This window comes from Dermochelys coriacea, chromosome 26, assembly GCF_009764565.3.
Source record: "Dermochelys coriacea isolate rDerCor1 chromosome 26, rDerCor1.pri.v4, whole genome shotgun sequence".
Lineage (NCBI taxonomy): Eukaryota > Metazoa > Chordata > Testudines > Dermochelyidae > Dermochelys > Dermochelys coriacea.
The window spans coordinates 7,194,406-7,219,828 of record NC_050093.1 but is presented as its reverse complement, the minus strand read 5'-3'; the positions used below and the strand labels follow the sequence as shown (position 1 = coordinate 7,219,828).

At 44.0% G+C, this 25,423-nt stretch overlaps 1 protein-coding gene and 1 long non-coding RNA gene across 7 annotated transcripts in view; one reads left to right on the top strand and one right to left on the bottom strand.

Annotated features, from left to right (window-relative positions):
- Positions 1-200: 200 nt before the first annotated feature.
- The window catches only part of LOC119848785, a 37,291-nt gene continuing 12,068 nt past the window's right edge, over positions 201-25,423 (top strand). The window contains exons 1-4 of one of the 3 annotated variants that reach the window (XR_006277108.1): positions 201-275; positions 14,684-14,827; positions 15,925-16,105; positions 22,507-23,882. This is a non-coding gene — a long non-coding RNA (uncharacterized LOC119848785). Of the gene's footprint in view, positions 276-14,613; positions 14,828-15,924; positions 16,106-22,506; positions 23,883-25,423 lie in introns of those variants that run through there. The other 2 variants (XR_005290336.2, XR_005290337.2) reach the window with 2 other exon arrangements.
- LOC119848784 (zinc metalloproteinase-disintegrin-like NaMP) overlaps positions 22,723-25,423 on the bottom strand; it is a 48,580-nt gene continuing 45,879 nt past the window's right edge. For all 4 annotated transcript variants that reach the window (XR_006277106.1, XM_038385008.2, XM_038385009.2 and 1 more), the window contains one exon: positions 22,723-24,981. Coding sequence is in view for 3 of the 4 variants with exons in the window: in XM_038385008.2 (XP_038240936.1) it covers positions 24,949-24,981 (33 nt within the window). In the remaining variant the exon portion in view is untranslated. The remainder of the gene's footprint in view (positions 24,982-25,423) is intronic.

Sequence of the window (25,423 nt, the reverse complement as noted above, 5' to 3'; positions counted from 1 at the left end):
TATTTCCCCCCCCCCCCCCCCTTCTGTTCTTGTCAACTGCTGGGAACGTTCCACCTTGATTATCATTACAAAAGGTTCCCCCCGCCCCCTGCTCTCTTGCTGGTAATAGCTCACCTTACCTGATCACTCTGATTACAGTCTGTATGGTAACACCCATTGTTTCACGTTCTCTGTGTATATAAAATCTCTCCACTGTATTTTCCACTACATGCATCCGATGAAGTAAGCTGTAGCTCACAAAAGCTTATGTTCAAATAAATTTGTTGGTCTCTAAGGTGCCATAAATACTCCCTTTTTTTCTAGGAACAGCGTTACACAGATGGCCAGGTGCATTATATTTGCTGCTACCTTCCTCTCAATTATTGTGTATTGGCTATTTCTGGCTGTAGCATCCTGGACTCAATGGACCAAACTCTAATCTATGGCAAATCCTATATTGCTAAACCATCTGTTAAGGATCATTTCCCTCCCTTCTGTGACTTGCATGCCGTTTCTTTAAAGTTCTAAACCTCTGCCAACCTAGATATGAAGCTTGACTGTGTGACCTCTATGTTCAGGTCACAATGAGCAAAGTGTTTTTGCTAGACCAACCTACTCATTCCAAGTTTGTTCAGCTACCAAGAATGATCTTGATCATCTTGTAATCAATAAAGGGGTGGGATGAAGTCATTAGAGCTAGTCAAAAAAAAATTCTGGTGGAACACTTTTTTTTCCCATTGCAAATGCAAATTCTACAGAATCAAAACTTACTATGGGAATATGCCAGTTCTGTCAAAACATTTGTCAGAAACCAGGCATGTTACCTGGCTGCCTGACTCCTCAGGGAATTGGCTGCCTGTGGGGTCAGGCAGCTGCTCAGGGAGCCAGACAGTCAGGAGCAAGCCAGAATATTACATTTCAGTTCTCCCCAAAATGGAATTTTTCGCAATTTTTCCTGTAGCGAATTTTTTTTTTTTACTTTTTTTTCCAATTCAGATTATTGCGCCCCCCCCCCCCCAAAAATTGAAATTTTTCATGGGATGGAAATTGCATTTTCCAGCTGTTGGGATTCCCTCAGACCTATTCCACTCTGCTGATCCAGAACACTTTATCCAGTTACCTTGAATGCAAAAATTCGATTCAAATTCGACCTTGTCACTGAGGTTTCTTTATTGGCATTTCATAAAGCTACACCGGAGGCTCAGGCGGGGGGCAGGTTAGGGTGCACCTCAACTCCAAAGTATATAATCATAAATGAAATTGTATACATCATCTAAAAATGACTAACACGTGCACTACAGTCAATGCCTGTATAAATCATGAGCTGTCCATGTGCTACAGTGCGCTAGTAAACAAACCTGCAGCTGCAAGCTTCTCTCATATTTCAGAGTAGCAGCCGTGTTAGTCTGTATTCGCAAAAAGAAAAGGAGTACTTGTGGCACCTTAGAGACTAACACATTTATTTGAGCATAAGCTTTCGTGAGCTACAGCTTACTCCAATGAAGTGAGCTGAGGCTCACGAAAGCTTCTCTCATGTTACTCTCCATCTATTGGCTATATATTTACAAGATCACTTATGAATTCATGCTTTATTGTTTGCTAATGTCTTGTCTGTCTTCTGTTTTCTTTCATTGTTCATGCAAGGCCTACACCAGCTAGCTCTGGAAGTAATCTCCAATCATGCTGTAATAGAATAATGTTGAACAAGCTGTGAGGTACATTAATAGAACCCTTCAGAAGAAAGATTGCTGTTGTGTGAAATAGGATTGTCTGCCTAGTGCTTGAGCCGCTCATTAGAATCCAGGATTGCACGTAACTCTGGGGGAGTTTGATTTTTGTCAGTCATAGGAAGTAAGGGCTGGTCTATGCTAAAAGCTAAGTTGTCTTAACTACATGGCTCAGGCTTGTGAAAAATTTCACACCCTATGCAACGTAGTTAAGTTGATTTTAAGCTCCAGTGTAGACACCACTAGGTGGATGGGAGAATGCTTCCAATTCTCCTGCCTTCGGAGTGGTGGATTTACTACAATGGCAGAAGAACCTCTTTTGTTGCTGTAGCAAGTGTTTTATGCTAGAGTGCTGCAGCTGTAACATTTCTATTATAGCCATACCCTAACAAACAATGCAAACTGTACTGCATGTTAACCGAATACTGAGGTAGTTCTCGGTTATGCTTGGGAGCGCTTCCTTGGAAGAAATCAATGGGTCTGTTTCTTAAAGTGCTCACCAGTATGAATACAGGTGGACAATCTAGCGCTACGTAAACAGTAACTTACAACGAACAGTGGCGTCCATTCAACAAAGCATTTATATGTGTGCGAAAGCGCTTAAGCAGGCGCTTAAACCCCACTGAAATCAGAGTTGAGCAAATGTTTGGATGCTTTGCTGAATATACCTGGTTTGCTTGAAGGAGCCATTGGTAGATCTGATATTCTTAAATCAGTTCTAACCCCAAACGGGTAAGAAGACTTGTTAGAGGACTTTTTAGGTGCATTTCTCCTAATAAGGTGTTGAGTGCTGTTCACTTAAAACTTGTCTCCGCTGGGTATAAGGCTATAGTTTTATTCTTGTAATTCCGCGTATGGATGCTTTGATTCAAAACGACTTAATTGAAAGGGCATGCAGCAGGATCAGACTGGGAGTGCAGGTTCATTTGTTTGAAGGGGGACAGTATTTGAAACCAGGATCTCCGAAATCTCCTTCCTTATCTTGCAATAATTTCTGTGTGATTCGAATTAGGAACTAAATTCAGAGTATACCAGTTCTATTTGCTACCCAGACTAACTAGATTATTAAAAAACAAAGCTCTGTAGTCAAATATAAAGCTGACTCCAAAGTCCACTGAAGGAAAGGAGTCTTTCTATTCAATTCAAAGCCATTGGTCAAGCCTACATAGAGGCATATTTTTTTCCCCACAGTCAAGAAAACTCTGCTGACGATATCATCTTGAAAGTTAATGTCCCAGAAAATGAGCCCCATAATTGACATCACAGACAGCTTGGATATTTAATTAGTGGTTTGAAAGGTCGTGCCAGTGCTATTCTGTAACTCAGCATTTCTTCTAACAGCTCACCTTACTGAAAAAGTCCTCCTATGCTATGCAAGAAGGTGAACACTCTGCTGGTAAACGCACAACTCGGCATTTCTGCACTGCAAAGCTGGGAGATAATGCTGATAACTATAAACACCGTGATAAACATAAGCCAAAAACCAGAGCAGCAGAGAAGTCCACCAGCTCGGGGTTCAGCCCAGTTAATATGGCCCTGGGTGTGAGATTTGCTCACAGACAGGAGTGCCTCTGTAGAGGAGAGGAAGCAGTTCACTCTGGCAGCATAAGCCAGTTTATCTGTAGCTTACGCAGTTTAGGGTGAAATTCACCCCAGAGCAGAGAACCGATCTCCTGGCCTAAGCCTCTAATTGTTTGTTTGGATTTAAGCAGTGCATACTCCTTATGATGTGTGCACAGGACTTGGAAACAAACACCTGGATTTTAATATTGGCTCTAAGACTGACTTCCTCTGTGACGTGGGGCAGGCCATATAGCATTTTTGTTTCTCCATCTGCAAAACCTCAACAGTAACTTTATTACATTTGCAACGCAGGCTTGTTGGCATTAATTAGCTGCCGTGTGTAGAGCGCTTTGATAAGTATTAATGGGCACCGTGCACTTAGAAAATTATGTCGCTAACTCTGATTTCTCTAGCACATACTATTCCAGTAGTGAGTTGTTCTTTAGTTACTACACTTTATGTTTAGCAGGCAACACGGCAGCTTCTTCTCATTCTTCCTGGACATGCGTAACTCTCAATGTTTATGGGACTTCTGCATGAAGAGCAGGAGGAAAATGTATTTGACAGGCTTTTCATGCAGCTCTTCCTCTATATTTGAAGCCTGCAGGCCCAAATTCCAGGTTGCAAGGTGGTGCCTGCTAACCCACTCTGACTTCAGTGGGGCCTCACGTGTATAACTGAGGGTCTACACTGTAAGTCAAAGTGTGATTGGAGCACGGGTAGACTTTAATTTAGCTAGCACAGGTAATGGGTCACAATAGTGCAAACATGGTGCCGTGGGGTTCAGCTTGGGCTAGCAACCAGAGTACAAGCCAGCTGGGGAGCCTGGCTCTGTATTCTGAGGTTGCGAACTCGGGCCACTGCATTTTCTTACCACTATTCTTACCTGTGCTAACTAGATCAAAGCTACAATCACACCTTTGTGTGCAGTGTAGATGTACCCTGAGAGGAATGTGTCCCCCAGCAAGCACTGATGGAAAGACGCTGCAAGTGAGTGACAGTCCAAGGCTCCACAATAAATGTTTGTCCTGAGTCTGTGAAGAAAACGTACTAGAGACAGGCCACGGACAGAATCCCAGGTCTGAGTGTCCCTTGTAATGGATCCGGGTGCTGCACACAGCATGGACAATTGTAGAAACCACAGCATGGAACAGCCAGACTGGGTCAGACCAAAGGTCCATCTAGCCCAGTATCCTGTCTTCCAAAAGTGGCCAATGCCAGGGCCCAGAAGGAATGAACAGAATAGGTCATCCTCAAGTGATCCATCCCCCTTTTCCCATTCCCAGCTTCTGGCAAAGAAAGGCTAGGGACACCATCCCTGCCCAGCCTGGCTAATAGCCATTGAGGGACCTATCCTCCATGAACTTACCTAGTTCTTTTTTTGAGCTCTGTTACAGTCTTGGCCTTCACAACATCCTCTGGCAAGGAGTTCCACAGGTTGACTGTGTTGTAGGAAGAAATACTTCCTTTTGTTTGTTTGTTAGTTTTTTAAACCTGCTGCCTCTTAATTTCATTTTGGGTGGAGTTCTTGCTTTTTGCAGCGGTCAGTGCATTGTCTATGCACCACCTATCTACCGCTTAAACCCTCGCCACAGGAACTAGGAGTCACATATCCTTTAGCTCCAAAAGCATAGTCCTCTACCACGCTTTTAGCTACGCTAACAGTGGGGCCAGTGATTAAAAATGCATGAAAATTTTCCACTGAAACACTTTTTTCAGCAGAAAACGACTTCAACTAAAGAATTTTTCATGGGAAAATGTCAATTTTCATTGAAAAGTTGGGTTTTCCCCGCCCCCCCCATGAAACCCAGAACAACCCAAACTGTTTTGGGTTTATTTGTTTTGGGGGCTTCAGTGGTGGTTGGTTTTTGGGGGGTTTTCAGCAACACCACCACAGTCGGATCTTTGGATTTCAATTATTTTGATGACGGGTTTCAGAGTAGCAGCCGTGTTAGTCTGTATTCGCAAAAAGAAAAGGAGTACTTGTGGCACCTTAGAGACTAACAAATTTATTAGAGCATAAGCTTTCGTGAGCTACAGCTCACTTCATCAGATGCATTTGGTGGAAAAAACAGAGGGGAGATTTATATACACACAGAGAGAACATGAAACAATGGGTTTGTCATACACACTGTAAGGAGAGTGATCACTTAAGATAAGCCATCACCAACAGCGGGGGGGGGGGGGGGGGGGAAGGAGGAAAACCTTTCATGGTGACAAGCCAGGTAGGCTATTTCCAGCAGTTAACAAAAATATCTGAGGAACAGTGGGGGGGAGAAATAACATGGGGAAATAGTTTTACTTTGTGTAATGACTCATCCATTCCCAGTCTCTATTCAAGCCTAAGTTAATTGTATCCAGTTTGCAAATTAATTCCAATTCAGCAGTCTCTCGTTGGAGTCTGTTTTTGAAGCTTTTTTGTTGAAGTATAGCCACTCTTAGGTCTGTGATCGAGTGACCAGAGAGATTGAAGTGTTCTCCAACTGGTTTTTGAATGTTATAATTCTTGACGTCTGATTTGTGTCCATTCGTTCTTTTACATAGAGACTGTCCAGTTTGGCCAATGTACATGGCAGAGGGGCATTGCTGGCACATGATGGCGTATCACATTGGTAGATGCGCAGGTGAACGAGCCTCTGATAGTGTGGCTGTTGTGATTAGGCCCTACGTTTGTGTCCCCCGAATAGATACGTGGACACAGTTGGCAACAGGCTTTGTTGCAAGGATAGGTTCCTGGGTTAGTAGTTGTGGTTGCTGGTGAGTGTTTGCTTCAGGTTGGGGGGCTGTCTTTAAGCAAGGCCTGGCCTGTCTCCCAAGATCTGTGAGAGTGATGGGTCGTCCTTCAGGATAGGTTGTAGATCCTTGAGGATGCGTTGGAGAGGTTTTAGTTGGGGGCTGAAGGTGATGGCTAGTGGCGTTCTGTTATTTTCCTTGTTGGGCCTGTCCTGTAGTAGGTGACTTCTGGGTACTCTTCTGGCTCTGTCAATCTGTTTCTTCTCTTCAGCAGGTGGGTATTGTAGTTGTAGGAATGCATGATAGAGATCTTGTAGGTGTTTGTCTCTGTCTGAGGGGTTGGAGCAAATGCGGTTATATCGTAGAGCTTGGCTGTAGCAATGGATCGTGTGGTATGATCTGGATGAAAGCTAGAGGCATGTATTTTGATGAAACCCTAAAAATGTAAAAGAAAATTAGAGGAAAGCAAACAAAAAATCATGTTGAAATGTCTCGTGGGGATAAAATGGATTTCCTCTCCCTCTCTCTTTCTTCCCCCCCTCCCCCCATAAGCATTTTGTAGGCCCAGCTGCAGGAAGGCAGAATTCATCACTCACACATGAAGGATAAACTTGACTCTGGGGCTGTTGGGAGCTGGAACCAAACTTTTGTCACAGGCTCATCCCTTTGCAAATCTTGTCCCAGGTCTGGGTTATGTGCGGCTCCTGCATGTTAGCTGTGTCAGGGAACGTAAAAAAGGTGGAAAAAGCCACCTGGGAATTTGCTGATATAGTGGCTTCCCTGGGCTAGATAAGGCTGGCAGAGGAGCCCTGTCCCAGCCCGATGTAAGGATATGGCAGAGTCGTGGCTTGTGGAGGAGAAGGAATGAGGCTGTTGTGGGCAGCTGCCTTGACTCACAGCAGCTGCCGTAAGAGCAGTTCATGAGGCTGCTCTACTGCACATTATTCAGAGCCTGGGGATGCAAAGGTGGCGCAAAGCTCAGCTGAAACTCAAAACCGGGGCTAGTGAAATCTCTCTTGATTGCTGCACGATCTCCACTTTGAGGGCTGGCTCCTGCTTGGCTTACCCGGTCCTCGCGTGAGACGAACCAGCAGCATTCCATTTCTGTCCTGCCCTGGTTTTTGAAACATTGTGTTTTACCCTGTTACAGTGCTCACAGAATGTTGAGTTGCGGCAAGTCTGAGTGCAAGGCAGTGCCTCCTGACGACGGGTGACACAACACATGTGAATGGAACATGACAAGCTGGCTCAGTCCAAAAGGAAAGCTTTCCTGCAACAAGGAGACAGCTTGTATTAATCTCTGCAGACTAAATAACCCCAGTTCCCTCAGCGTCCTCATAAGTCATGTGCCCCAGCCCCCGAATAATTTTTGTTGCCCTCCGTTGGACTCTCTCCAATTTGTCTCATCCCTTCTGTCGTGGGGGGCCCAAAACTGGACGCAGTACTCCAGATGTGGCCTCACCAGTGCCAAATAAGGGGAATAAGCACTTCCCTCAATCTGCTGGCAATGCTCCTACTAATGCAGCCCAATATGCCATTAGCCTTCTCGGCAACAAGGGCACACTGCTGACTCATAGCCACCTTCTCGTTCACTGTAATTCCCAGGTCCTTTTCTGCACAACTGCCGCTTAGCCAGTCGGTCCCCAGCCTGTAGTGGTGCATGGGATTCTTCCGTCCTAAGTGCAGAACTCTACACTTGTCCTTGTTGAACCTCATCAGATTTCTTTTGGCCCAATTCTCAGCTTTGTCTAGGTCATTCTGGACCCTATCCCTACCCTCCAGCATATCTACCTTTGCCCCCAGCTTAGTATCATCTGTGAACTTGCTGAGAGTGCAATCATTAAAGATGTTGAACGCAACCAGCCTCTGGGGCACTCTGCTTGATATTGACTGCCAACTAGACAGAGCCATTCATCACTACCCATTGAGCCCAATGATCTAGCCAGCTTGTATCCACCTTATAGTCCTTTCTTCCAATCCATACTTCTTTAACTTGCTGGCAAGAATACTTTGGGAGACTGTATCAAAAGCTTTGCTAAAGTCAAGGTATATTACATGCATCGCTTTCCCCATATCCACAGAGCCAGTTTTCTCATCATAGAAGGCAATCAGGTTGGTCAGGAATGACTTGCCCATGGCGAATCCATGTACACTGTTCCTGATCACCTTCTTCTCCTCCAAGTGCTTCAAAATGGATTCCTTGAGGACCCGCTCCATGGTTTTTCTAGGGACTGAGGTGAGGCTGACCGGTCTGTAATTCCCCACATTTTCCTTCTTCCCCCCCCCTTTTTTTTTTTTTAAAGATGGGCACTACATTTGTCTTTCTCCAATCATCCAAGACCTCCCCCAATCACCACGTGTAGTTTCCTGACTCCATCCAGTGGCAAAGAGAAGGAAATGCAAGATGGTTCTTCAGCAGCTTTTAGGAACTAAAGACACCCAACTTCATTCCGTGTGCAGCTCACATGACCAGCATACAGTATGTACGTGTGTTTTGTCTGTCTCAGTGTGATTTGTTTGTGCTCTACAGTGAAACACAGGATTTATCACGTTGGTTCATTAAGTCCGATATCCATCCTTCTGGCAGTAGTCTAATGCTTCATCCGTTAGAGGCAGATGGTTGTGGTTTGATTGTGGATAGGCAGAGCATTCTTTCCTCACCCTTCTGGTGATCAGCTCATGCCCTAACGCTCGATCAGGAGATGGGCCAAACCAAAACCCCAGTTCTGAGCAGCTCCCAATTTCAGGAGGTTTGAAATCCAAACCCAGACTCCAATCCACATTTTGCACCTTGAGCCCATCACCGATGAGATCCGTTTACCCTTGGCTTACTGCTTACCCTTGGCTTAGCATGTGTATACTATGATTCCACAAGCACAGAATATGCTACAGAACCCATGCTGCAGACTCATGGTCCAAAATCTTTCACCTCTTAAAAAAACAAGAGCCAGATCCTCAGGTAGCGTCACCTGGCCTTGGTAACACTCACCTGACTCCCACTTATAGGGCTTTTAAAATTCCTCCAGATTTGTTGCCCTTGTCCATCTCTGGCCTGCTGAGCTATGTGCTAGCTCCTTGCGCTACGTAGGATGACTTCTGATGAATGCTTTGTGCTAAATAGGAGAAGTCAGGCTAATAGCATGGCTCAGGGAGAAGCAGACTCTCCCTTTTTGGGTTAACACAGGTGTAAAAACAAAAATGCAGATGAGGCTAGCAGTTACTACTGGGTGACTCAGCTTGGAAAGATTTGTATGGGTAAATGTCAATCAACTACAGTCTCTGGCGCATAGCAGTTTACTCACAAGTAGTATCTTACTCCAGAAGTAGCCTTGTTAGAATGAAGTTGACCGCTGTCCCTTAATGATTTTTTTAAAAGCCGGCATTGTCTCCATATTGGTCTTAAATGTTTCTGGATATTTTGCAGATATTTGAATGGTGCATATGAATGTGACACTTTCCCTTGGGGATCTTTTGGCCTGCAGATGGACTATACCTCACAAAAATCCATGCTGGTTTGCATTTTTTTTTAAATAATGAGCAGTCAATATTTCCCTGATTGCAGCATTCCCAAGAAGCGAGGCAATTAGATAAAACACATTAACCGTCTAAGGCAGGAAACTGGCAACATAAATGAGAAGTAAGAATAAAATACCTAAGTACAAAAAGCTGAGCGGCGGAAGAAATTCAGGATGGTACTAATTAAAGCTTGTATTCATTTCTAGGTAATGATATATGGGACTGATCCAGAGTCCACTGAAGACAATGGAAAGGCCGTTAACTAGAGCTGATCCAGAGAATAGAAGGGTGTGCTGTCTTCCGGGTGCTAAGATACGGGATGTAGACCTGAGGTTGAAAAGGATCCTTAAGGGAGCGGGAAAGAATCCCCTAATTATCCTTCACGTGGGAACAAATGATACGGCTAGATTCTCGCTGGAAAGTATTAAGGGAGACTATGCTAGGCTGGGGAAGACGCTTAAGGAAATTGAGGCTCAGGTGATCTTTAGCGGGATCCTTCCTGTTCCTAGAGAAGGGCAACAGAGGTCTGACAAGATTATGACTGTCAACAGATGGCTTAGGCAGTGGTGCTATAAGGAGGGCTTTGGGATGTATGGCCACTGGGAGGCATTCACAGACAGAGGACAGTTCTCTCGGGTTGGACTTCATCTGAGTAGGGAAGGAAATAGACTTCTAGGATCGAGGCTGGCACAATTGATAGAGAGCTTTAAACTAGGAATTAGGGGGAGATGGCTGGAGATGTCCAGGTAATCTCCACGCCAGATTTTAGCATTGAGAGGGAAGCAGACGAAGTAAGAAAGGATACAGCCGTGGGTAGGAGAATGTATATAAGGAGCGAGGGCGGTGTGGATACTAGTCTAATAGGTTATACTGGCTGTAGAATGACTGTGCCTAATAGGGTACAAAATGTGAGCGAGGCCAAACAGCAAAAATTAAGATGTTTGTACACCAATGCGAGGAGCCTAGGTAACAAAATGGAGGAACTAGAGCTACTGGGGCAGGAAGTGAAACCAGATAGTATAGGGATAACAGAAACATGGTGGAATAGTAGTCATGACTGGACTACAGGTATTGAAGGGTGTGTGCCGTTTAGGAAAGACAGAAAGAAAGGTAAAGGTGGTGGAGTAGCATTGTATATCAATGATGAGATAGAATGTAAAGAAATAAGAAGCGATGCAATGGATAAGACAGAGTCCGTCTGGGCAAAAATTACATTGGGGAAGATAACTAGTAAAGCCTCTCCTACGATAGTGCTTGGGGTATGCTATAGACCTCCAGGATCTAATTTGGATATGGATAGAGCCCTTTTTAATGTCTTTAATCAAGTAAATGCTAATGGAAACTGCGTGATCATGGGAGACTTTAACTTCCCAGATATAGACTGGAGGACCAGTGCTAGTAATAATAATAGGGCTCAGATTTTCCTAGATGCGATAGCTGATGGATTCCTTCATCAAGTAGTTGCTGAACCGACTAGAGGGGATGCCATTTTAGATTTAATTTTGGTGAGTAGCGAGGACCTCATAGAAGAAATGGTTGTAGGGGACAATCTTGGCTCAAGTGATCATGAGCTAATTCAGTTCAAACTAAATGGAAGAATTAACAAAAATAAATCTGCAACTAGAGTTTTTGATTTCAAAAGGGCTGACTTTCAAAAATGAAGGAAATTAGTTAGGGAAGTGGATTGGACTGAAGAACTTCTGGATCTAAAGGTCGAGGAGGCCTGGGATTACTTTAAAACAAAGCTGCAGAAGCTATCGGAAGCCTGTATCCCAAGAAAGGGGAAAAAATTCATAGGAAGGAGTTGTAGACCAAGCTGGATGAGCAAGCATCTTAGAGAGGTGATTAAGAAGAAGCAGAAAGCATACAGGGAGTGGAAGATGGGAGGGATCAGCAAGGAAAGCTACCTAATTGAGGTCAGAACATGTAGGGATAAAGTGAGACAGGCTAAAAGTCGAGTAGAGTTGGACCTTGCAAAGGGAATTAAAACCAAGAGTAAAAGGTTGTATAGCCATATAAATAAGAAGAAAACTAAGAAAGAAGAAGTGGGGCCGCTAAACACTGAGGATGGAGTGGAGGTTAAAGATGATCTAGGCATGGCCCAATATCTAAACAAATACTTGGCCTCAGTCATTAATAAGGCTAAAGAGGATCTTGGAGATAATGGTAGCATGACAAATGGGAATGAGGATATGGAGGCAGATATTACCATATCTGAGGTAGAAGCGAAACTCAAACAGCTTAATGGGACTAAATCGGGGGGCCCAGATAATCTTCATCCAAGAATATTAAAGGAATTGGCACCTGAAATTGCAAGCCCATTAGCAAGAATTTTTAACGAATCTGTAAACTCAGGAGTAGCACCGAATGATTGGAGAATTGCTAATATAGTTCCTATTTTTAAGAAAGGAAAAAAAAGTGATCTGGGTAACTACAGGCCAGTTAGTTTTGACATCTGTAGTATGCAAGGTCCTGGAAAAAATTTTGGAGGAGAAAGTAGTTAAGGACATTGAAGTCAATGGTAAATGGGACAAAATACAACATGGTTTTCCAAAAGGTAGATCGTGCCAAACCAACCTAATCTCCTTTTTTGAGAAAGTAACAGATTTTTTAGATAAAGGAAACGCAGTGGATCTAATTTACCTAGATTTCAGTAAGGCATTTGATACCGTGCCACATGGGGAATTATTAGTTAAATTGGAGAAGATGGGGATCCTGGAGTAATAGTAACAGGATGAAATTTAATAGTGAGAAGTGTAAGGTTATGCATTTAGGGATTAATAACAAGAATTTTAGTTATAAGTTGGGGACGCATCAATTAGAAGTAAGGGAAGAGGAGAAGGACCTTGGAGTATTGGCTGATCATAGGATGACTATGAGCCGCCAATGTGATATGGCTGTGAAAAAAGCTAATGCGGTTTTGGGATGCATCAGGAGAGGCATTTCCAGTAGGGATAAGGAGGTTTTAGTACCGTTATACAAGGCACTGGTGAGACCTCCCCTAGAATACTGTGTACAGTTCTGGTCTCCCATGTTTAAAAAGGATGAATTCAAACTGGAGCAGGTACAGAGAAGGGCTACTAGGATGATCCGAGGAATGGAAAACTTGTCTTATGAAAGGAGACTTAAAGAGCTTGGCTTGTTTAGCGTAACTAAAAGAAGGTTGAGGGGAGATATGATTGCTCTCTATAAATATATCCGAGGGATAAATACAGGAGAGGGAGAGGAATTATTTCAGCTCGGCACCAATGCGGACACAAGAACAAATGGGTATAAACTGGCTACCAGGAAGTTTAGACTTGAAATTAGACGAAGGTTTCTAACCATCCGAGGAGTGAAGTTTTAGAAAAGCCTTCCAAGGGAAGCAGTGGGGGCAAAAGATCTATCTGGTTTTAAGATTCTACTTGATAAGTTTATGGAGAAAATGGTATGATGGGATAATGGGATTTTGGTAAGTAATTGATCTTTAAATATTCAGGGTAAATAGGCCTAATCCCCTGAGATGGGATATTAGATGGCTGGGATCTGAGTTACCCAGGAAAGAATTTTCTGTGGTGTCTGGCTGGTGAATCTTGCCCGTGTGTTCGGGGTTTGGCTGATCGCCGTGTTTGGGGTCGGGAAGGAATTTTCCTCCAGGGCAGATTGGAGAGGCCCTGGAGGTTTTTCGCCTTCCTCTGTAGCATGGGTGACTTGAGGGAGGCTTCTCTGCTCCTTGAAGTCTTTAAACCATGATTTGAGGACTTAAATAGCTCAGACATAGGTGAGGTTTTCGTAGGAGTGGGTGGGTGAGATTGTGTGGCCTGCGCTGTGCAGGAGGTCGGACTAGATGATCAGAATGGTCCCTTCTGACCTTAGTATCTATGAATCTAAAAGGTTTTGGATCAGGCCCTATTTAAGGGGGTCAGGGGTGGGGGGGAGTTGTCTGCCAATTTACGCTAAGCAATTGGAAATCCATATTGAGTGCACCAATAGTCTATGCAAAAGCATTCTTGTGGTGGTGTTGGGTGTTTAATCCACCTCTTGTTTCATATCATTAGCCAAGACTGTAAGCGTGAGACTGTCTTGTTACTAAATATTAGGGCTGGCCAGAAAACAAGAAATCTGTTTTTTCAAAAATATAGACCTTTTCAGATTTGTTGGCGTTCAGATGTGGAACGAAAGCTAGACTTCTTCAAAAACTGTCATGGAAAACAAGAGACATACCTCCCAGAATACCCAAGAGCCCAGTGGTTGAGACCAGGGATTCTCAAACTTCATTGCACCGTGACCCCCTTCTAAAAACAAAAATTACTACCCAACTACCGGAGCGGGGACTGAAGCCTGAGCCCAAGGGCTTCAGCCCCAGACAGTGTGCTTTGGCCTGGGCAGTGGGGCTTTGGCTTCAGCCCTGGGCCCCAGAAAGTCTAAGCCAGCCCTGGCAACCGCATTAAAATGGAGTCGCGACCCACATTTTGAGAACTGCTGGTTTAGAGCATTCACCGGGGAAGGGAGAGGCTCAGCTTCAAGTCCCTGCTCTGCCGGATTCACGCTGTAGACTGTCTGCCTCACTCCCTCTTACCAAATGAATAAGAACATGAGTGGACATGCTAGGTCAGACCATTGGTCCATCTAGCCCAGGATCATGCTTGCTGATAGTGGCCAGTGCCAGGTGCTTCAGAGACCATGAACAGAACAAGGCAGTCGTAGAGTGATCTGTTCTCTCTTGTCCAGTCCCAGCTTCTGGCAGTCGCACATGTTTAGGGGCACCCAGAGAATGGGGTTGGGTCCCTGATCATCTTGGCTAATAGCCATTGATAGACCTGTCCTCTATGAACTGACCTAATTCCTTTTTCCACCCAGTTATGCTTTTGGCCTTCACAACGTGCCCTGGCAACAAGTTCCACAGGTTGACTATGTATTGTGTAAAGAATTGTCACCTTTTGTTTGTTTAAACCTGCTGCTTGTTAATGGCATTGGGTGACCCCTGCTTCTCCTGTTATGTGAAGGGGTAAATAGCACTTCCCTATTCTCTTTCCTCCACACCACTCATGATTTTATAGACCTTTTATCCTATCCCCTCTTTTTGTACAGGTAATTATTGATGCAACAGTTTCAGCAGGAGGGATTGAGAGACTGAGCTGTGGCTCGCGGGGGCTTATGCTCTAATAAATTTGTTAGTCTCTAAGGTGCCACAAGTGCTCCTTTTCTTTTTGCGAATACAGACTAACACGGCTGCTACTCTGAAACCTGACTCCATAGCCCAGCGGATAAGATGCTTTGCTGTTCTGCCTGACATCCCAGGGAAGTAAACTGGGGTCTCCCACTCCCAGGTAAGTGCCCTAACGAGTGAGCTATAGAGTTAGTCTCAAGCTATCCTGTTAGAGAGTCTGTCTCTGTCTCTCTCTCTATTAATTAACTGTTTTATACAAGTGGAACAGCTCCGAAAGGTGAGACTAAGCAAGAGAAAGAGGGACTATATAGCTTAGTTGTTAGGACATTCACTAGGGATGTAGGTGGCTCAGATTTAAGTCCTCACAGGGACTTGACTCTCCATCTCATACATCCCAGGTGAGTGTCTTAATCAATGGGCTATCGACTATCCTTGTTTTTTTTTTTTTTTTTTCCCTCTCACTCTCCGTGACCAGAAATTCTGTTGTGGACCCGAGAGAGACTTTCAATGGATGGAGATTTTTCCAACAAAAACCAATAAGTTTGCTCAAGAAATGCTATACTAAATGTATGTACAGCTCCTTGCGCAATTGGGTCAGGCCTGGCTGGGTAGTACTAGTGACAATGGTTTTGGCTCAGACCCCCAATGCAGAGATGGATAAAAGCTGTAAAACTCCTGGATTATGAACATTCTGCAATCCTGGCAGCAGGTTCTGTCTTTGTTGAGAATGGTTCAACCCTGGGTCATGCTGCAGATCAGGGGAGAAAGGTGGGGTCCTATCTCTTGTAACAAGCATAGCTTGGCTGGACTCAGAGACCTGGCCCTTTATATGCGCTAATAGGGCCTGATCATCAAAGTTATTTTAATTTTAGGGGCGTCCAACTTGAGACACCTCCTAGAGACCAATGTGCTGTGCACCTGCAATTCCCTTAGATTTCCATAGGAGCCGTGGGTGCTCAGCACCTCTGCAAACCAAGCTCTAAGGACCAGGTACGTGAGTTGCAACTAGGGTTGTCAACCCTCCAGGAGTCTCCATCCAATTAAAGATGAATCTTTTTAATTAAAGATTGTGTCATGTGATGAAACCTCCAGGAATACATCCAACTGGAATTGGCAACCCTACTTGAAACCAGTTGTTTAGTCTGCCTTTGGACAAAAAGGGAACAGTTTCTCCCCACCTCCATATATTCCCTGTCCTCAGTTATCTCTCTTGTCCATATTCTGCCTGTCCTCTGATGGATGTCATTAATATTTCAGGTTTGTTTTCCATTCTGATCCATGCCCGCAGTGTACAGCTGACTCCGGCAAGAAAAATTCACCACCAATTACAGCTCTGCGGAGATCTGGTGATGGTCAGATGATTTGGACATGTGGGTCCTGCTGCGTTGCCTTTCCCTTTTTAGGACAACGTACTGCTCTGTGCTGTGCCTGGTAGAGCGTAAGTTTATTTGCTTTCCAGGTCAAGGTTTCACTGCTGTTTTGCAATAGTTAGAGTGCAAAGATCCATTTAGGTGGAGTGCTGCTTTTGATATCTAACACAATAGAGACCTATCCACTTCAATTTTTTGGATGTACTGTGGCAACGTTCTAATTCGCATTAATTACTGAGATGGGTAGAGGCCCCAACCAACAGCAAGGCCCCAGTGCCCTAGGTGCTGTACGAACAGACTAAGGGACGGTTCCTACCCCATATGTCTCTCCTGGCTGTAAGACCGTACGTGAAAGAAAGGGAGCATTATAGATGAGGAGCTGAAGCATAGAGAGAGCAAGTGCTTAGCATCCACAATTGAGGGCGGATTTTTCCAAAGAGATCAGCACACTACACGGACACTTGGTGCTAAAGTCTTCTGAGAATCCAGACCCCGAGGATGCTGAGCTCTAGAAAATCAAGTCCTAAGTGACTTGCAGAAGGTCACACACAGTCTGTGGTGGACCCAGGAACTGAATCCAGATCTCCTGAATCCCATCTAGTGTTTTATCCGATAGACTGTCTCCTCTCTTTATGTTCTTCATGTGCAAGTCTCAGGTCTTACTACTATAAAGCTTCAGCATCTGGAAACTGTCTTGTATGTCAGGGAGTCTCTGAATCAGCTGGTGTATATAATGTTTAGCAATTCTGTACAGCACTAGAACATAAAATGCCAGTAAACTGGGATTAGGAACGTGTTTCTCTCTAATATTTTTAGAGAGTAACATGGAAAATGCATCATGCTGGTGCCTTTAAGATGGAACAAAATGGGTCCAGCATGCCGAAAAGGGAGTTATTTTCCACCTGCATTCAGTAAGATCCAGAGATAAAACCTTTTCCCCAGCTGCAGTATAGGTTAAATCCAAATAAGCCCTGTGTCTGTCTTGGACAGGGCCCGTTAATTAAGAACACTTCTAAGTCCTTGGCTGTGGCTTCTGGGCTGTTGAAGTGCAGATGCCCTCCCTGAAGTCTTCTGATGCTATGTTGCTCTCTAGTAGAATGAGCACTGCATTCATTTACCTACCTATCTACCATATACTGTACCTGTCGTCATGTTGTCTGATGATCTTGGAGCAGTTGGCTTTCCTTGGGTCCTTGATCTGGTAACACTGAAGTGTTTCAGAAGAATGGGGACCTGGATCCAAACTACCCCTGCTTCGTAAATCTAAAATCTCCCTTCGATCAGAGTTGTGACAGTGAGAAATTGGAATTGAGGTACATTTCTTTTGCCTCCTTCTGATTTGTTTTGTGGTTTTTACTTAGTGGGGCACTGCTCTAGGTAATCCCAATGGGGAAACTACCACTGTACTTTGCTAAATAGTTTCAACCTCTATAGAGGAGTCCATTTTAGATTTACAAAGCAGGGGTAATAGTTTGGATCCATGTCTCATTTCATCTGAAACTCCAAAGGTTTTTCTTAGGTAGTGGGAAGGTTGGATAATTGGTTCTGGTTCATGTTTGGCTGGAGTGAGGCAAATCTCTCCACTGTACACTAAATCACTTGTCCTGGTGGGCTTTGATTTCTCCTGTTTGAAATAGATGATCCATCTTCCTTCTCTTTCTTTGTAAAGAGACATTGACAAATCCCATGGAAACCACTTCTGCTCTTTTGATAGCTGCTACAGACGCATCCATCAATACTCCAGCCTCTATTTTTCCCCCTAGACCCTTTGATGGCTGGGGTCATGTATTACGCAGAATTATTTATGGATCTAATGCCAATTATAGCATGCTGATATCCATGTCACTCTTCTAACCTTTGATCTAAAGTAACCTGGTGGCCATGGCTGTTGCTGGCAGCTCTACAGATAGCCCTGCGCCTCACTGGGGCCTTCAGTTTCACAATCGCCTGGAGGAAGATTAGAGGTGTACAATTTTGCAACATTAGGAAGCTTTCAATAACCCAATGATTGAAGATTGTCATCCTTCTCCTGTTAGTAATAAGTAGCTTATTGCTGAGGCTCACGTATGGAAATGTACCAGTATACAGCAAATTACCCTGCTGCAAGAGCTGTTTCTGTCCCATAGAAATTGTGAGCCATTAGGCCCAGTTGGATATTGGGTAGTGGACAGTAGCTATTAGGGTCTGGATCTTCAGCTGCACTATCTCCATTGATTTCAATGAACAGTGGCACAGGCCCGGAGTGAAATTTTTCAGGCACATGGTTTATTCACGAATTTGATGCACACATTTCTGGCCGTTCACAAAATGGCCAGAGCTGCTGGTGCTGCTGCCACCCCTTCTCCCCCTCCCCTTTATAACCTTTTGCCTGGTGATTAGGCCACTCACACGCGATGGGGGAGACCCCGGTTCAAATCCTAGCTCTAGAACAGACCTGCAATAGACTCTTTCAGTTCACTGAAAAATTTCAGATTCTGTTTGTCCCAATCTGATTTGTTTTTTTTTCTTTCTAAAATGAGTTATTTGCTCAGCTCTAATTCACACCCGCTAAGGATCTGACTTTCAGTCCTTCATTTGCCCTGAGATAAGTATGGATGCAATGTTGTTAGGCACACACCTTTATTGGCTGGGTTGAGACAGCTGAAGAGTAAAGAAAAGGTTTAATCTCAAGATAAAAGAAGTGATGCATCTTTTACGCATGTGTTTTGGTGCTGAATAAGTGTAAGCCTTAGTTTAGCTTTATAGTCAGTAGGGCTTTAGAAAGCAAGGGCTTCCTCCTAACCTGAATATCCTTAAGCATATGATTTCCATGGTATTCCATTTGGAGAGTGGGTTTAGCCTATTGATTGGTTGGCTGGCGCCTGTTTGAGGCTCTCATGCTGCCCTTACCTTCCTGCTCTGTCACTGTTAATGTATTTGAATCTGTAACTGAAGGCCAAGGGACATGGAACACACTGAAATTCATATTTAATTTGAAATCATGGCTACCAAGCAAGCTCTGACTGGATTATCAAATGGCTTTTTTTCCCCAGTAGAGTGGATTGTCTGGGCTAGATTCATCCTAAATTCCCATCTCCCCAAATAGTCAATGTTCCATACGCGAGAGGAGGTTGAATGATCAAAAGAGCCTGCCTGAAGAAGATAGAATCATAGAATCATAGAATATCAGGGTTGGAAGGGACCCCAGAAGGTCATCTAGTCCAACCCCCTGCTCAAAGCAGGACCAAGTCCCAGTTAAATCATCCTAAATCATCACTAAAGACGTTAGTGAATCCAGGCTGCAGTGGTTATTTTGCAGTATGCATGGACCTTCCCTTGACCCCAGGAAGTTGCTCTGCAAGGACTTTGTGAGGATGGCACTTTATGGGTATGCAGGGGAAAGGGAGTGGCCACCTTTTTGCAGCAAAATTTCTTGGGGACTTGGGAGGGTGAATGCAGGGTTTTAAAGACAATGGAAACAGCAGGAGGTGCTCTCACAACACCAGCCCCGGAGGAGAGGGAACTGGGGTGGGAGCACTTATCCAAGCCCAAGAGAAGATGGGAAGTTCTCCCTTTTTGTTTGTAGTAGTGGAAGGGGTGATGCACTTCCCCACAATTCCCCCTTAGTTGAATCCCTGCATCTGTGAAAGTTGAGCCTGTCCTTATTAACTACAGCAGGGAAAGAAGCTGTTTTCCTGTGCCTGGAACATCTTTGAGAGAGTGAAAAAATGTTCTGAGGTGGGAACATTTTACAAACTGGAAATTGGAATTGCAACATTTCATTCAGATAAATTCAAGTTTAGTCAGTTTTTTCAATTTCAACCTTGTTTTCTTTCTTTCCTTCCCCTCTTTTTTTTTTTAGTCTAAAATTTTAAAATAGTCAACTTGAAAAACCTTTCTGGTTCAAAAATGTTGAAGTGGGACGTTTTTGACAATTTTGGAACTTTTTTCACTTTTTTTTTTTTTTTTTTTTTTGAGTCGGGAGATGCACTGAAACTGCACCTGTTTTGGTTGCAACAAATTGGCATTTTGGGGCAAAAAAAAAAAAATTAAATGGTTCACTGAAATTCCCCACCAGCCCCTGTGTTTACTCACTGATCCCACCAGGCCAAGATCTTTTACACCCATAACTGTAAAATGTTGCACTGTGGTCGTGATGCCAGAAGCTGCCAATGGGCGACAGTGCATGGATCACGTGATGACCTGTTCTGTTCATTTCCTCTGGGGCACCTGGCATTGGCCATTGTCAGAAGACGGGATACTGGGCTAGATGGACCTTTGGTCTGACCCAGTCTGGCCGCTCTTATGATGCTACCCAGTGCAGGTGTGGAATGGACCAGGAGCACAGGGTGGGTTGGCCCTATGTGCATTGAGCACATGGTTGGGGTGCTCCCTAGGAGTAGGATTGAAACTACATATGGGAGCAAATAGCAAGATGAGGGTCTCACCTAAGAGAGAGAAGAATATGTCTACACTGCAATCATAGGGTATGTCCGGGACCCAGAGCAGAATGCAGTCCCGGCTCATTTCACTCAGTTGATTCAAGTTAATGAACCTGGCCTCCTGACAGGCTGAAGACTCTAGCAGTTATATTCTTAAGCCCTGCTGCCTCCCCGGTTGCTGGCTGCTCTGCAGTGTACCTTGCCCACAGCTGTGTTTTCTGGTTCAGCTTCCTCGTTTTTCGGCCACCTCCTTGCTCCTCCTGGCACTTGCTCCTGCCTCTGTCCCCGGTCCCCACACCTGTTCTCTAGCTCTCAGTTACTGGGTCCTGCTCCAGCTGATACTCTGGTTCCAAGCTCTGACTTCTGGCTCTCAGCTCCATCTTGCTCTGGCTCCAACCTGGACTTGGTATTAAGCTCCTAATCCTGGCCTGATGCCCTGGTTCTGCCCACACCCCAGTTGTGGCTCGCTCTCTGGGCTTGGTAACTTCCTCCTGAGCTGGTTTCTGGCCACTGTGCCTGGTCACCCAGTTCCAACCATTAGGAAAGGTTGTGCACAGTTCATTCCTTAACAGGATGCAATTACTGCTGGAGCTGACTGTGATGCAGCAGGAGAGTAAGAGATGGGAGGTATATAAACCCCAGAACGATCAGGGCCTTATTCCCTGTGGACTAAGGAGAGGTTACTACAGGTTAATTAGACCACCTGGAGCCAATTAAGGCCATGCTAGAGACCTAATAATCCCCTGCTTCAGTCAGACAGGAGATGGGAAGGAGACCTGACTGTAGTCTGGAGGAGTACCAGGGGAAGAGAAACTCTGCCCGAGCAGATGGACTTTTTTTTTTCCTTCCCCCCCCCCCCCCACACCCCTGGCACAGAAGACTGAGAGAAACCCTGACCAAGGGCAAAAAGGGTAAGAAGTCTGCGAAGCTGAAGGGGATGTGATCCAGATTAGGGGGCAGACCTGGGTCCCTTCTCCCCCTCTGCTTCTCTCCCTGACTAGGGCACTAGTGAAGCTGTTGATGCTTAAGAATAGGGGCGGGGGTAGCGCCCTGACCCACCACACTAAGAAAAAGCACAGGACCCACCACAATAGTGTCGGCCATTTGCCACACAATGCATCTGAGCTCACTTTAATCTAGCTAGGCCAGGTCCCGGAACTTCAGTGCATCCTAACCCCATGAGAGTTACCCAGGGGTCCAGATGGATTTGTAAAGGCCATGCTGAAGCTTGTACTGTTGTTTTCATTGATCTGGGTCCCGAGCTAGCTAGGTTTAAGCTATGTCACGTACATCCTTTCAAACTACAGTTGCACCCTGTGACTGCAGTATAGACATACCTACGTTTCCTAAGATGCACCTGTTCTCTGGCCATGCCCACTTTTCAGCCTGAACTCTGGTGAGAACAGAAGGGTTTGAGACTTGTCGAACACTCAGACCTACCAGCACTCTAGCATAGCCGTCATTTGCAACTGCGCGTTATGTAAGGATTTGCCAGATCGAAGATAGCAAATATCTGGGGGCAGACACACTGATTTATACCACCTGAGAATCTCCATTTGCTTTTAATGGCACTTTGCTGACTTACACGCACTGCAGATCAGGCCCTGGAAGTTTTGACATCTGAAAATGTCATAAGTATTCTTCCATTCTGTATATTAGAGGCTCAGATTTGGGCTGCTTTCTGCTTGCAGTTAAGGCTTTCTAACAGCAGATGTCACATTTGTATAACGGAACAATAGGGTTCTACAAAAATGCTCTGGAGTTTATATGCTGTGGCTGGCGGGAGTCTATGCTATAGTGAATATGGATAGCGACATATATGCTACTGCTGCATACGTACACTATTGTCTGGAAGACTGCTCCAGTTGAGAAGCAACTCTTGAGCATTGGGCGTTTTTGCTTTACTCATTTCAAAGTGCTCAGTTACTATGATGATTGTGGTCATATAATCTATGTAGCCAACAGCTAGATAAATTAGCTGGATAGACAAATTGAAAGAAGGTAGATTTTTACGTCAAGTATTTTTATGGTTTTGTTCTCTGTTTTAGAGCAATTGGGCCATTTTCTCACCTAATATAAACTGGATTCACTGGAATGATGCCAGTTTACATCAGCTGAAGATCCATCCCACTGCATTAATACAAAACTTTGCTGGGCACTTTGAGCAAAGTTTGGAGTCCCGTGGATTTTATAGGATTATAAATTATCCCACTCATCTTTCATATGCATTATATGCAATTGATGATGTTCTCCAAAAAATACTCTGCTTTTCTTAGAACATTTTAATACAGAAATCTTTGTAAATACATTATTTATAGGTAATAAAAATAACTTTTTAAAATCTCCATACACCATGTTTAAACTTGCTTATATTAAATGTCTTTGAATACAAATAGAGAAGAAATGATTCCAAAGTGGGAGACACAAATGTTCTCACAATGAAGTTAAATCTAAAAAAAATGTACACCCAAAACTGACAGCTTACAAGGCAAGTAACAGAATATTATCATTTCATAGCATTGTTCTCTCTTTTATAATGCTTGATTGACAGCCCAAAGGAAATCGTAGCATAAAAGAAGGAATGGATATTTTTCACATTTTTTGTTTTTGTTTGAGACACCACAGTGGGCACGTCAATACTTCTAGCTACACTTCCTTTTTTTTTTTTTTTTTTTTAAACTTAGCTGTTGACTATCAAAATAAGATATTGTAAGCCAGAATTTCAACTGGTGCAAACTGGAACAATTGAGCTAACCTCTATGGAGCTTAGATTTACACTAGCTGAGGATATGGCTCTTTTTAAAGAGCAGGCCAAACAGGGAATGTTCAGGACGTGACATAGATTAGAGTTACAATGCGATTCTAAATTTCATGTGGAGGCTAATTCAAGGCTATGACTTCACTTCGGTGGTTCTGCAACCAGGAGAAAATCTCCCTTAGCGACACTTTTGTGCCCAAGTGGTGTAAAATTGCTGCCTTGAGCCACAGCCTAACCAGTTCTGAAAATGAAAGGACCATTCTGCTTTTGAATCTGACCTGGAACCAAACCTAGTTCAAACTGGAACCACTATGAAATGTTGGGTGCTTTGGATACAAGGCTCATCTTATTTTTTTGTAACCATTTTTTTTCCCTTGACACATACGCCCCTGGGCTTTAACCTAAATATAGTGATGCTAGTACCATCATATCAATGCCCCAGGTATCAATAACAGCAGTGCCAGCAGCCCAGAACTAAGGAACAACCCTCTAGTACCATACTAGTGTGCAAAGCCCCACACCCAGGAGCAGTCTTGCAATAATAAATCAATGTGCCCAGCCTAGTACTCATTAGCAAATTTACAATAATACAGTAGAGTGCAAAGAGTAACCCTCCAATTAAGAAAATACCAGTGTTTCTCGGCTGGAATGGGGCGGGGTGGGAAGGGGGAAGAGGAGATAATTCGGGAACTAAGTGGTGAATAAAACCAATTATTAAGGGATTTTTTTCATTGTCCCTGGAGTTCAATTATGGCATCTGAAGTTCCATGTCAGGCTGGCAAAGCATGCTTTCCAGGAGCACTGTGATCCAAGCAGCTAGCTGGTTGACTGTAATACAGTCTCTGACCATGTATCCAATCTTCCCAGCTCAAAATAGCTCACTGTGCGGCCTTTAAAGTGATAGAGAATAAAGGGGTACTATAATTCCAAAGGATGTTTTCAGAACCAAAATACTTCTCAGATATCAAGCGTTGCCAGTCAACGCAAGAGCTAATAAACTGACGAACAGGAGGGTAATCCAGCCTCATGCCTCAATGATACAAGCTGACTTCCTCCAAGGGTGAGGAAGGAGTTTTGTTCTACCCTTGACAGCTTTGCATCAGGTGTTCACCACTGAAGGCAATGTTGGGCCATTGATCCAGCTACTCTGATGGTCCTTTAACTTTACATCTAGTTTGCAATTTACAGACAGAATCCAGCACACCAGACTTTCCCAAATCTTAGACTCTAGAATCATAGGACTGGAAGGGACTTCGAGAGGTCATCTAATCCAGTCCCCTGCACTCATGGCAGGACTAAGTATTATCTAGTCCATCTCTGATGTGTTTGTCTGTCTTGCTCTTAAAAATCTCCAATGATGGAAATTTCACAACCTCCCTAGGCAGTTTATTCCAGTGCTTAACCAGCCTGACGGTTAGGATGTTTGTTTTAATTCCAACCCAAAACATATACTGAGCCGGTTTAATAACTCACATATGGTCCCCCTCAGTTCAGTTTGATATTCTCCTGGCTTTTCCTCTGGAAAGCCAGGAATGGCAGGCTGATGTCATCATCCAAGGACTACAATATTATTTGAAAAACACATTTTCTTTCAAAGAAATTGCCAGTCCATTTAAAAAAGAAAGTTAGTGGGACGATCATAGTTTCTTGGCAAAGGCAGGAACCACAAGGTGAACAGAGATGGAAACTGTCCCTCAGAATGTCAGGCATCTTGATCAGTTCTTCAATAGCTTCATACTCTGGGTTTGACTGGTGGTTTTAAAGCCTGAGTGAAAACAAACAAATGGAACAAATCAAGTGACTGACACAAGATTTTCCACAAATTCTACTCAGCATTGCACAACGTGGTGAGATGCATTGTGGGTTTTTTCTGTACCTTCGCAGCATCAGAGAATAGCCATTGCTGCAGATTCTGGACTTGATGGGCAAATGGTCCGGCTCTTATATTCCAGCAACCCTTTTAAGAGCCAGATCTGATACCCTTACTCATTCTGAATGACACCTTACTCCGAGAATGGTCCCACTGAATCACATGGTGTATAAAATACTACTCAGCGTGAGTAAAGGTAATTGAAATCTGGCCCACAGTTGTTCTACATAATAATAAGTTTTGTACTGCAGTAGTATGTAGAGGCCCCATTATGCTCGGCATTGTACTCCTATATAGCAATATGAAAGTCCCTGAATGAAAGAATTATCATTCAAAG